Here is a 14,156-nt window from a genome sequence, read left to right on the forward strand (position 1 = left end):
CACCTAAATTTTAAGAATTTGCCATAAATATGAGAAAACAATGAAAAGATAACAAGTGTATAAGGACATAATCAGGTAATCTATACTGGCACTAGTCCCCACACATCAGCGACACAGCAGAAGTCATATAAACAAAAAAAAAGAATTTTAAAATGCTACTGAGTGAACACTCAAGGAACATCCCTCCCCTCAACATTTGGCACAGCATGTTAGAATGCATGCAGGTGTGTGGAGGGGCATTTCAAACAGGGAGAGAAACACAGGGATCACGTGTTGATTAGACACAGGAATGAAGAGCTCAACATGGCTCAGCGGGTGTGGAGCGGAAAGAGGGAGGCAAGGAAGGACAGACACACGGACAGACAGGGGAAGCAACAGGTGGAGACAGAGATTGAGAAAATGTCATTAAGTGCAGCTCAAAGTCATTTGAGCATGAAGACAGATAGTTTGCAGTTGGTGCAATGGGAAGAACAAAGGTCTATAAATGGAAGTCCAGCATGATACAGAGACATCAGGCAATGAGTTCTGCAGAAAAACCAAAGCAGTTCAAATGGATCTAAATAAGACACTTATTTGTCAAAGTCAGAAAAAAGAAAGTTCTAATATTTTGAGATACATGATATTAGAGCATACACAAGACAATTGAATATAGAGGCAAGCCTATTCTTCAGAGATACGATACTAAAAATTACAAGACTGAAGCTGAGGGTACAAAGTGAAGATCCAACCAAAAGATGAAACTCAGATTATACCTCACGAGACAAACAATGCCAACTAAGGAAAGTGACAAGGTTAAAAAGATAGCTTAAACGAAGAGATTAGGAATTTTGCTTTAAATCCATGACGAGGAGCCAAAAGCTACATAAGACAAGTGATACGCAGAAAGATAAAGCTCTGGTTGACTCACTGAAGGAAACAACAATCATGTTTTGGGAGTCCTCCTACTCTACAGCACACACAGTTATATTCCTTAATCTTCTGCAGCTCAGAAGGAATAAGGATTACTTTATCCATTCCCTTTTATTTCTAGCAGACATGATAGCCATTCATTGGTAGTAGTGGTATGGAAGAGAGAAGTTGTTTCAAAGAAGTGACTCCTATGTTTAGAACTCATGTTAATACACACAAGGTGAAGGGGAAGGCTGATGGGCTCTATTACATATAGATTTCTCCTTGCAGAGGGCCACAAAGTGCAGCATGAAGAGCACTTTATCAAGCGAAATACGTATTCCCTAGGAGGAGACAGTGTAGGATAATTATAGAATAACAGTTGAAGAAAATAACTCAGCAGTAAAGAACACGACACTGAGCACTGGCAGTAGACATCGATGAACCGGCTAATAGTTGAACTATGTAGCATCACATACAGCAGTAAGTAGCAGCAGTTAAGACTGTCCTTTATTTAACATCACTGAACACACCAAGACATTTACACGTTCTCCTATAGCCTTGAAGATATCCAGTGCTTTTAAACAATGCTTTAAAACATTCTTTTATTAATCGATTTCAATGACAAGATTTTCAGTATAAGCTCATGCATTCACTGCTGCAGTACAGTGAGTACCAATACATGGAGAGTCTCAGTCTCACTACTAAACATAGATTTAAACAGAACATCACGCTACTTGAAATTTCAAGTTTGCTCTCATTTTGATTTTTTCCTTTTTTCTTTTCTTTTTTAAGCTTGTTATTTAAATATTTAAATATCTACCTGAATCCAAGAGCAAACACTCCAAAATGTAACAATCACATATGCATGAGAAAATTTTATGAGATGAAGATCACTTCTGATGTTACCTGTGTGAATGCGACAATGTCTCTCCAGCTGACTTGGTTTTGCGAAAGCTTTTTCACAGGTATCACACTTAAACACCCGAGGCTTCTGGGAACTCAGTGAAGGTCCAGCCTGATGGGTTTGCATGTGTTCCTAAGGCAACATTGAGAAAGACGACATTTTAGAACCATTTCAAAACTCTTTAGTATTTAGCATAGAAATATATTCACATTTTGAAGACAAAAGCAGATGATCTTTGTCATCAACAGAAAACACAAAGAAGATGGAAGCCTGCATTGTTTTTTCTAAAGTAGACACTTTTTTGTATATCATCTCTTTGGAGGGCTGAGACATCAGTAGCTTTACATTTCTGAAAGCCTCTGTCAAGAACTACATGAATTACTTATTTTGCATACATTAGTACCTTCACAAATTATCTCAAGTAAGGTTACCCATGAAAACCAGAGCTCTTTGAATGCTTTCATTGCTTACAAACAGATTTTGGTCAACCATGCATCATAAGCTAGCACTGGATTTTTTTCCCCCCCTCTCAACAGTATCCACCTCCCCCTCGCTTGCATGACATATAGGCATTTGTACCCAGGACCCAAATCAGGATCATTCTAAAACAGTAAGGCCCTCAGAAGCAAAGGACCACTGCAACACACACCCAGCTGCAGTGCCAGCACGCAAATGGAACCACTTCACAACCAACTGCTGAATTGCATAAAACAATCTGGTATTCCTAACAGGAATATTCTACAATCGTAATTAAAAGCATCACTAAAATTTCTGCAAAAGCTCAGAATTTTCAAGGTTGTTCATAAGCTAGTGAAAACAACAACAAAAACAGCACAGAATCATAAAAAGGCCTGGGTCGGAAAGGACTTTAAAGATCATCTCCTTCCAACCCCTCCACAGCAACAGTATGAGAGGATTTTAAACCCTTGCTCTGCAGATGTCACTTGTACTCATAAAACAGAACACCTACAAACCAAATAATGTCAAGCATTCTGCTTTGCAATTTACAATTACCAAAAGTGTATTAGGAGAACATGATAAGCAGCAGTGATACACCTAAGCAAACGGAGTAAACACCTTTTTCTGACACCATTATTTACAAGACAAGTTATCTACATTTTTCTTTTTGCGGACACTATATGCATTAAAAACTTCTCCATGCTCCAGAAAAGTTATCTAGGCATACGCTGTCACTTAAATTCCCCCTCTCAGATATGTGTTTCACACACTATACCTGGACAGGAAAAGTAAAGGCCTAACAGCTATCTTGCATTAACATGACAAAAATTCCAAACCAAACAAACAAGTTAACAGAAGAATCCACTGTTATTACCCAATACCTTGAGATGTGTTGCCCGCTTAAAGGCTTTATTGCAGACATGACAAACATGTATTCTTTCCTTGCCGTGAACCTCTTTACTATGATGCATCAACATGGTGGCTGAAGAAAAGGTTTGACTACACTCAAAACACTGGTGCACACGACCTTCTTTTTCTGCTTGACTGCTTTTAGTCACATTAGGAGAAACCTCTGTCACCTGTAACAATTTATAAAACACAGTCAAATAATTATTTAAGTATACTCACAGCAGAGAGGGTTTTTTTTTTCGTGGATGTAGCTTTGATATGACCAATTTTTGGAGAGTGCTTGCAAGCACCTTCTCAGCACAAAGGAAAGACAAGTTGTATGTAAATATAAACATGCATTTCATTGCTCTTAGTAATGACCAAATACATTTATTTTAAGAAAGCAAAATGAGCATAATTAATCTAATTCATTTATGCTTTAAAAATCTGATGTGTCTGAGTACATACATATTTTCTTACACCTAAATTTATATTCCTGGAGATCTCAGATGATTCTCACCAAACAAAATTCAAAGCCAAAAAGTTTCAGAGAAAAGAAAAAGCAAAAGAGAGAAAAGGCACCTCTGACTTTTACGAAGGAGAATGTTGTTTTTCCATACGGTTTATTTATTCATCAGGGATTCAATTACCTTAAGTAAGCAGTTTTGAGCTATTAGCACAGTTTCAGATTAACTGCAACTACAATCAAAAGCTGAGGGTCTGGACGGGGTTTTGCTGTGTTTCTCTTTCTTCAAATAAAACACAAGACTTGTTCAACTTTATAGGTAGAATCCTAAACACAACACCTTTTAAGAAGAATTATATGAAAATACAGAAAAGATAAATGAAGTGCTACCCTAAGTAACTTTTCAGGATGAACTAAACTTGAGAAAGGTACAGAGCACTGCAGAATGTTATCCACAGTAGAAAGCAGGAACAGGAACAAAATTAGTAAGGATGTAATATAAAACATACTAAAAGAAGCGATTAAAAAAACCCTTTCTTGTGCACACACTTATTCATACATTTCCAGCTGGTTGGGACCGCTCAAGAAAAGGCTGAAATGTTGATTGGTCAACCAACAGTCACTAGGAAGATAGAAAAGGAATCCTCATTAGTGTTACATTTGGACTGTTACAGCATGGCTCCTCAGGTACTGTCACAGCTGGCAGGTGACATTCTAGTAAGAATTATGAAATGCTACTCTAATTTATGAAAGCATACATAGAACTCCATTATCTATAGTCTTGGCTACCAGGGGTGCTCCTGACCTCCGTATTCCCAACTAGTTCTTCCTTGTTTGCAATTATGAAGTCCAGCCAAACATCTTTCCTTGCTGGTTTTTCAGTCACCAGTTCCGGGAAGTTAACAATACACTCCAGAAGTTTCCTAGGTTCCTTGCACCCTGGCTTCTTGCCCTTTCATGGGATCTTAGGCAAGCTGAAGTACAAGCAAACCAGGGATTGCAAATCACAGAAATGCTGAGGTTGGAAAAGACTTCTTGAGATCATCTAGTTCAGCTCCTCTACTCAAAGAGTGAGCTAGGGGCAGGTAGCCCAAGACTATGTCTGATGAAAGACTCACCTTCTGATTCTTCCTAATTAGGCTATCTGTAGCAAATGACTAGTATTCACCACAGCCTGGTCTGCCTGCCAGCCTTCACCCATAAAGCCACAACTGACTCACCATCCAGCCCCTACGCAGAGTTCCAAGTAATCTATAGTCTTGCTGTCCTGTCCTAAAAAGCCATAACGCTATCGTAGCCGTGCTTCATCTGTGTGCGCACTACCTTCTTTCTGTGATTCTCAGACTGCAGACTTGCAACTGCACGCGTACCTCCTGTTGCATCTATCAGCATACAGACACATCAGAGAGGTATCCATCTGCGACAATTTCCAAGAAGCAAGGAGGAGTTTCCTCTACTATTTTGTCCTCTCAGTACTTTCATGAGTGTAAACTTGAAGAGGGCCCTATCTTTCTAAGCCTTTTTTATGTTCAAAGTTTCTCTCACTCATATCAGTCACACCTTGCCCACATATTGACCTCTGTTTGCCAACCTAGTGCCCTGCCTCCCTTGACTGCTAGTCATCACCTGCCTCTACCATGTTTCCCAGTTTGGAGTTCACATTACCAGGCTGGATATTATATTATATGAATTCTACCTTCAACAAGACTAGTCTGAGCAACCCCTTCTGATATTAGTACTGACATAACATATGTATAAGAGTCTGTGAAAACTCAAGACACGTAAAAAGTTGAAGAGTTTATACTCCATTATTAAACCAATTTGGCTGAAAAAAAAAAAAACAGAAAGAAAAGGTATAGCAATAGGTGCTGCTTTTCCCTACAGCTCTTAATTTATTTTTATTATTTAACAAATTTACTTGGGTTTTTTTTGGAGAAAACTGTTGAGTACATGATGCTACAGTTTGTAGAAAGAAACACATTATTAAATGTATCTCTTTTGTATATGAGAAAGCTTTTCCAGCTCAAAAGTTAATCACAATCTGGGTGACTAGGAAGACACAACAAACCTCTTCTGAGTGGTCTTATTTGGAAATGACATCAGCCTTCCTGCTTCAGTATACAAAGGAATTACTCTAATATTTTTATTAATAACATTCTTTACCCACAAGAGATACAGAAATATATTGTATCTACCTGATACGTTATTTCATCAGAGTTTGCAGTTGCTGAATGAGGTGTATGGCTCACCAGTATGACTTGCTGTGAGCCTGACCCACTTTGGCTAGCGAGACTGGAATCTGTGAGTATAGCAGGGAACTGCTGACCCTGTCAAAGAGGGAAGGGAAAAGAAAAAAAGAATAACTACATTTAAACAACTAATTGCAGTCACATGAATTATTTTTATACCTCAAAACTACTTTGCTTTTATTGAAAAAGACCATGCCATAACTCACTTGAACAAATGCTACAGCTTTCTCCTCTTTTCTCCTCCCATTTTAAATATATCATTGTAAGTGTAACAACAACTGGAAGTCTGTAAAAGCAAAAATTCTAATTTTTCCTAGTTTTGCATGAATTGCTGTATATTTCAGCCTTCCTTCATCTTTTATCTCTTCGGATGATGCTTTCCATAAGGCTATATTTTAATTTTCTGTATGGTCTACCCACAAATTTTTCCCTTTTTTCATCTATTAAACCTACTTCCAAAATACACGAAGCCAAGACATAAAATAACAAATTAAGTTTCAGAATGTTTAATATCACACCACCACTTCTATTTCTACATTACCATTAAAGAGTTCTACACCTCTCAAGTAAACGTACTTTACATACTACCAGCCCATTTCTCAAGATTCATGCTTCATACACTCTGCTTGCGCAGTATCCAATTTTTCACTTGACTTCGTATTAAGAATAGTGTCTGTCTTATCAACAAATATCAACATTGCTAAACTTACATTGTTTAAATTATTACAAATTCTGAAATGAAACATGTTGCTTCGTTATTCTGCAATGTTAAAAATCCTCAACAGTTCACAATAATTCCACAAGAAGTCCTCCCACAACCTTTCTTTGGCTTTGGCTCTTGATGACACCAAAAAATCTTACATTCTGATAAAAATGAAATTAATACTGAAGCTGCTTGGGAGATGATAGTCATGTAGCATTATTCTTGTGTAACTTCTTGTAACTCTACCTCTTTAATCATTGAATATCTTGGGTTGGAAGGGGCCTTTTAAAGATCTAGTTTCAACCCACCTGCCATGGGCAAGAACACATTCCACTAGATCAAAGTTCCATCCTACCTGGCTTAGAATACTTAGAGTGATGGGGCACCCACAGCTTCTCTGGGCAGCCTATCTCAGTGCCTCGTCACTCTCTGAGCAAAGAATTTCCTCCTAATGTCTAATCTAAATCTCCCCTTATTTAACTTTCAAACTGTTTCCCCTTGTCCTCTGACTATTAGGCCATGTAAAAAGTCTGTCTCCATCTTTTTCATAAGCCCCCTTTAAGTACTGAAAGGGCACAACACGATTTCCCCAAAGCCTTCTCTTCTCCAGACTTAAGAACTCCAACTCTCAGCCTCTCTACATAGTAGAGGTGCTCCAGCTCTCTAATCATCTCCACGGCCCTGCTCTGGATCCATTTCCAGACAGTATAATCAATTTAAACATTTTCATGTTGCTACAAAAAGACCTGTCCCAATTACTCTTCAGTTCGTACGTTCACAAGGAAAAACAGAAAAATCTACCAGATTAAACAATAAGAAGTTTGGGAATACTAAGATATATTACTGATAATGAAGTATGTATGAGCATGCTCAAGGCAAAAGAATGATCTTATTTAGGTCTCCAGGATGCAGGACCTCAAGGAAGGTACTGCACCACAGCCTTCATAACGTGTCCTAACTATTCTTCCTCAGATAAATTTAAAATTGTTTTTTCAGTCCTCCCCAACACAGCTTCCTGTTTTGATCATATTTTCCTGTCTTTTGAAGAGTGAGGATTAAAAACAGCTTTTGCTACTTTGCCAAGCAGTACAAACAATTCATTACGTGTGACACCAAAACAGTATCACTCACAACAATAAACAAAGATACAGCCAAAGTTTAACCAGAAGAAAAAAAAAGCAAAAAGACAATCATCTTTTTCATTATTTATCCTGTGTTTACCCTTACCCTAGGCAGATTTGCTATTAATGTTTCTGAAACATTTTTACTGTAACATTTATGCCAATCCTTGAGAAAATAACATCCACCAGTTCTACCATTAGGTAAGAACTAATCCAAGAGTATCCACAGCAAATATTCTTTACTAGTCTCCTTCTTCATTTGAAGAGGAAAACCAAAAAAGCTACAATTAGAAGAAATTAAGTTTCGCATATTTTTAACAGATTTTGACAGCTTTTGCTTTCTAAAGAATTACTTACAGTACCCATATATAAAATCAGTTTATCAAAAAATTGATCTTAAAAAATTATTTTCTAAGAAAAATCCTGAATTCCTGCCCTCTAAGACAACAATGTTAGTTTGTCTGTCAGTTCAGAAATACACTTTTTACCTGTGATGTGATATTAAGCGTAACCGCATCAAGACCACCTGACAACATTCCCTGAGTATCAGCAAGAGTCAAAGTGACACTACCATCTCCTCCAACTCCTGATGAAGACATGACCAAATTCTGGGCAGAAACTGTAGACTGAGATATGGGTGTTGTTGAAGGAAGGTTTGTTCCACTTGCTGTATTAAGTTCTGGAATATATACAGAAAAGTAAAATAAATAAATAAAAATAAAATAGATCAGTTACATAAGCTCTAACTGCAAGTTTATTTTAACTTTGTACTCTTTTTTTTTTAAACAAAATATCCTAGAGGTACGCATTTTCTTCTCATTCTGTGAAATGGATAATTTAAATTGGTACAGGAATTAAAAACTAGTGAGAATACACACCTAAAACCTGTTGTTACTTAATTGTAATGTGCAAGTTTATACTATTCCTGCCTAACATCTCTTTTTTTAATAATCTTGTTTTTTCTTAGGAAATCATTATAAGCATACCTGGAGCATTTAGTGAAGTGCCCTGAGAAAGAAGGTGGTCGTTGCTTATAGTTAATGTTGCACCTGTACTCTGACTGTTGATGGTTGGTGCTGTCAGCCTTAAGCTACTATTCAGATCACTGCTTCCAGAATTATGCTGAATGAGATCTTGACCTACATAGAAATTAGTCCTATTATAGCCAAAAATATCTCAACATTATTCTACTACTGTATTCTAACTATAAAAAAGTGATTATAAATTAAAAGCAGAAAACCAAAACTAAATTCGTTTCTACACATGCACATTTTTACACAGAATTTCAACATGCTTTTAATGTAGATCTAGACAGCAACATACAAATACCTGTGCTTATTAATATTTAGACAAACACTGGTATTTCTTAGATTCAAGGCATTAACTTCATGAAACTATACAAGCTAGCAAACTAAAAGCTAATAGATAAAATACTGGATCTACTTAAGAAACGTAATTATACAGTATTGTCTTTGGGGGGAGTGGAGAGCTATTCATATTGTATATAGGATCAGCCTCTTAGAGGCAGTAAAGAAAGTTAGTCTGAATGTGTTCAAAGACACCCGGAGTATTAACTACTTACTGAACAGTATACATTCAAGAACAGTTAGAACATCTATTTGAACATGTTTTCACAGGTATTTAAGTAAATTTAGATTAAATAAACTCAACTCCAATGCCTGCCTTGTGCTGCTTGCTCCTATCCACCCAGTATTACCCAGGAGTTGCACTAAACCAAACGAGGCACAGCAAGGAAATAAGAACTGCTTATAGGCACTTTCTCCCTGAGAAATATCTGTTGAAATAAGACTATGAATAAAACAGGGAACTGATCTAACATTCATACTCACTGCAATTGCATCTGGTTTTCAAAGGCAGACTTAGGGAATACCTTTTAAAGCTGATGAATATAAAAAAACACCACAGGAATGCAGCTGACAGCAAAAATATGCTCAAATACTGTACAGCTAGCCTATGAAACAGGTACCTAATACTACTAAAAATCATTGGAAATACCAACCAGATATTGTAAGAGTGATTTCTTGAGGACTTCCTGATGAGCTTGCAGTAGTAGAACCTGTAGCATGAGCTAGAACTTGACTCAAACTGGAGTTATTTATGGTCAATGTTATCTCATGCTGCCCACTTGAAGATGACACCATACCCTGTGAAGTCATGACTTGAGAGATGTCCTGTGTACCTAAATATAGAAAGGTAGAATAAAAAATTCTATAAATATCCTTTCTTTACAATATATATTTTGTAAAACTACAATTACAACATTATTTTTTAACTACTATAAAAGTCTTAGCCAAGGTAAGACACTAGAACTTGTACTCTATGGGAGAAATTGTTTCCACAGTCTAATTTATTCCCCTACAGCTTAAGACTGTCAGAATTTGTTTTATGTTCCTAACAGCTATAAGTACTCTTCTGTTTTGTGGCCTACATTATGAAAACTTTGTATTCAAAAGTGATAACAAAGTTGTAGAATTTGCCTAATATGCTGTTACAAGAAGTGTACACCTAACTTAGTAAATGAAGCATCAAAAAAAACGTGTAATAAAATTAATGCTAAGGAATTCAAAGCTTAAGACTAATGGCACTACTTACCACTAGCACTGGTCGTCAGCACAGACTCTTGCTCAGATAGGGTTCCAATTGTCATGTTAGCTGAAGATGTTACTGTAGGCTGCAAAGACAGGCCTGATATAGGCTGAATAACCACATTAGCTGGCACTGCGTTTTCTGTTGTCTGCAGGGAGGGATTCTGTGGAGCCATATTGGGATCTCCAGTTAGCTGCTGAGCAAGTAAATTACTCTGCTGTAATGTTTGCTGGAGAATACTTGGATCGATCTGAAAAAGAAATTCTCAATCCAATCAATCTGATGTTAATAAATATGGGTTAAATGAATACGTATAACAAACCAGAATTCAAAAAGGTGCATTTAGAATATATAACATTTAAACTTACTAATAAAAAAATAAACAAAATTTTTGAAGTATCTCTATGTAGGAAGTCTATTAAACTTACATATTTGGGAAATCATGATCATAGCTGCAAATAAGCATACTGAGTACTTACTATATTGGCATTTTGTAGCGTCTTATTGTTGAGTGCAAGGCTTACTACTTTCAAGCCTTTGAAAGTGAAAAGCCAAGGAGCAGAAGGGAAAAACACTATCAGAAATGATCTGTTTTTCAGCCCCTATGGGTCCTAAAAGTCCCAGTTCACCAGAAAACACCTGTTTTCAATATTTAAACATACACTGTTTCCTTTAGGGATGTGTTTGGGAATTAAGGGAAACAAAACTATGATACACTTTTCTTTAGTTTTGGCTATAAACTTTTTAAGCAGAGAGACTTCAAATAAACAAATCCAACTCAGAAGATGACCTTTCCTTGACCTAGGAGATGGAGCTGGTGACCTCCATAGGTCTCTTCCAGCCTCATAACAGTTCTCTGAAACTGATCAAACCCAACTGAGTTCATCAAAACCATTCTTTCATGTCATTCTGAATTTTCAAATTTAATCATCTCACCTTCTTTTACGTAAAGTATTTCTATTGTTCGTTTTACAAGTTCAAATGGAGTTTAAACTGTGAATCTAAACATTTAAAACTAGAAAAATAAATGTAAGTGTCACGGTAAGGAAAATTCTCAGTAATCATTTGGGTTATTTTGTTTTGAGGAGGGTGACTGGAACAGGAGATGTTGCCTAAAACGTTTTCTTAAAGTGAAAAGATGAAATGCTATTAAAAGAAAAAAATATATGGATTTTAAAGAAATCTGTCAAAATCCCAGAGAGGTAAAAATCTGAAAAATTGGAAGTGAAAAAAGTGGGAGGAAAATCCCACCGTGCACCTAAGTTTTATCACGATAAAACTGAAACAGCATGGGAACTGTCAGATGTCTCACTCAAAAGAACTATTCCAGAAGTACATATACTCATTAAACTTTCAGTCTTCAAACTGACTCTATAAAATCAAATCTAAGAAACTGAGAGCAACCCACCTGTAATGTTATGTTGTTAATACTAGCAGCATCTATTCCAGAGATTTGAACATTTTGTCCAACCAGATTAGCAGCAAGTTGTAACTGTATTCCTTCAAGAGTGGCCAAGCTACCATCTGTCAAGGACACAGTTAAGTCACCTCCAGCTACCAAAGAAAACAGTTGCATTATGTTTTTCTTTATCATTACTGACCGCCTCTTTTAGCTTGCTTATTGTTATAAATGAAATCAATACAGAAACTAAACATGCACATGTCTATATGTCAAGAAGTGTCATTTCAATGTTCTGTCTGGCTAGTTTAAAATTTTATAAATTTCATGTCATTTAGGGACAGTTATTATCTAAGCAGTAGCTGGCATCTTCCAAAACAAGAACCACTCCAGCACAACTACAAAAAGAAATCTGGAGAAATTTGCTGTAAGTTTTCTTGAAGTGTATGCCACCCTTAAAAACAAGCAGCATTTGTACACATAAGGTGTGTGCATTCTGACCCTTAACACATATGGAGAGTTGTTGCCACATCTATGCACAGCACATAAATATTGTTCAAGCAGCCTATAGACATCCTACGTAATCACATGGGTGGAAAATAAGGTGTATTAGTATTTGAAAATTGAAATCTTAATAACTACGAAAGCTAACGTTAAAAATTGAAGAGACTAACTCTCAAAAGGTAAAAAGATCACCTTGTGTTTGACATACAGTATCCAAAAACACCTTGATTACGATCAATCAGCTTCCTTTGGTGGATGTCTCAAAACCATCCATCTTTGCGTATAGGAAATCTTTTAGTATAAAACCATCTGCACGTGGAATACCTACTCTGGCCAAAATGCAAATCACTAACCTGGATTTTAGGAGTTTCCTGCCTCTTCCCAGGATTACTAAATGTACTGTAAACCCCTCATACTGTTCACTCAGAATTCCAAGCAAACATCAGGCAGTTTTCAGAGCGATGTACCACTCTCGTATTTAACTCTAGTAACTCGAGCTCATCACGTGATTTACCCTAAACAGTTGTCTATATCCAACAAAACGAGTTTGGAAGATACTGGTAAATGTTATTTGAAAAGCTTGATTTGTGATAAATTTGGTATTAAAAATGGTTTTGCTTCTCTCCTTTTTAGGAAAAGGCAAGAATATTACCAAAAGGCATACAAGTAGTCTACCTATTTATTATCAGCATTTTCTACAGTTCAACACCACAGCAGACCTGAAAAGAACTTTCTAGGCGAACTGTGACTACCATAACATTTTCAGTTTCAAATAGAAATATATTTATTTTATAATAAGTCATCACTGCCCACCAAGTTATAAACTCAGTACAGTGCTTACCTGTTTGAAAGTAGCATTAGGTACAAGTTTCTGAACTCTAACAGAAAACAAAGTTCAGTACTCGATTTAAATACCACCACCAAAAAGTCATCCATTTTTACCTGACACAGAAGCAGGCAGGATAGCCTGGCCCACAAGTCCTTGCTGAAGTAAATTTTGATCAAACTGACTCGTCAAAACAGAGTTATTCATGATGAAAACATTTGGATCTGTTGAAGACGAATTAAGAAGACTGACTGGCTGCAGTCCCTCAGCTGAAGTACGGGCAACGGGCTTCCTAACCTTCTTTGTTTCTGGTTTATAATGACATTGTATGTGGGTTTTTCTGCGCCCGGAAGTACGAAACCGTAAATCACAGTGTGGACATTTGAATGGCTTTGCTCCTGTATGCAGACGCATGTGGACTTTTAGACTTCCTTTTGTAGAAAAAGAATTACTGCACACATGACAACTGAAGAGCTTCTGACCTGGAAAAAAGAAAACAAGTAAAAAAGATAAATTATAATAATTCTAAAATTCAGTACCAGCATTTTAAGAAAATACTGATTCTGAACTATTTTGAAAAAGAAGAATTTGAAATAACTAGCCTTTTTCTTCATAACCTTGGCTGTTTTTATCTAATGAACTAATAGTCTCAATTAAGTTTATTTTTTCTTAATTTCTGAAACTCAGTTTTATTTTTCATTCAGAATCTTATTCGGTCATCTTGATGCCTCTATCTTCATAAACGTCTCTCAAATTTCTCACTAACCAAGTTGTTTCAAAAAAACTTCAACTTGAAAAAAAGAGACAAAAAACCTACTTTCAGGCCAGAACTGCATTACTATATTCTGGTGATGTTTGTTATTTACAGCCAATAATGAGATCACAAAAACGATCTGTGCATTCAGTTTCTCCTATGGAGTTCTACGTTTCATTTAGGCAGAAGAATCTCTCATCAAATTCCTGAATTATAGTTCAACCTATTTCAGATTATAGATTCAGGTTACAAAACCCTAACAATGATGTCACTTTCTGTTCAACAAAAAATAAAATCTCTGACAACGTTCAAGTTCAGCAGAAACAATCTAAGAATAACATTAACCAGTGTAGTTCATGAAGACAATGGAGGCAGAGATTGCAAG

The 14,156-nt window shown here is 36.4% G+C and overlaps 1 protein-coding gene across 6 annotated transcripts in view; it reads right to left on the bottom strand.

Annotated features, from left to right (window-relative positions):
* ZNF236 (zinc finger protein 236) overlaps positions 1-14,156 on the bottom strand; it is a 69,411-nt gene that overhangs the window by 6,729 nt on the left and 48,526 nt on the right. For 4 of the 6 annotated variants that reach the window (XM_021386984.1, XM_021386985.1, XM_021386980.1 and 1 more), the window contains 9 exons: positions 13,134-13,499; positions 11,697-11,842; positions 10,295-10,538; positions 9,702-9,881; positions 8,668-8,820; positions 8,170-8,360; positions 5,804-5,935; positions 3,136-3,333; positions 1,798-1,927 (listed from right to left, as the gene is read on the bottom strand). In XM_021386984.1, the coding sequence (XP_021242659.1) occupies positions 1,798-1,927; positions 3,136-3,333; positions 5,804-5,935; positions 8,170-8,360; positions 8,668-8,820; positions 9,702-9,881; positions 10,295-10,538; positions 11,697-11,842; positions 13,134-13,499 (1,740 nt within the window). The remainder of the gene's footprint in view (positions 1-1,797; positions 1,928-3,135; positions 3,334-5,803; positions 5,936-8,169; positions 8,361-8,667; positions 8,821-9,701; positions 9,882-10,294; positions 10,539-11,696; positions 11,843-13,133; positions 13,500-14,156) is intronic. The other 2 variants (XM_021386982.1, XM_021386983.1) reach the window with 2 other exon arrangements.

The sequence above is a fragment of the Numida meleagris genome, chromosome 2 (assembly GCF_002078875.1).
Source record: "Numida meleagris isolate 19003 breed g44 Domestic line chromosome 2, NumMel1.0, whole genome shotgun sequence".
NCBI lineage: Eukaryota > Metazoa > Chordata > Aves > Galliformes > Numididae > Numida > Numida meleagris.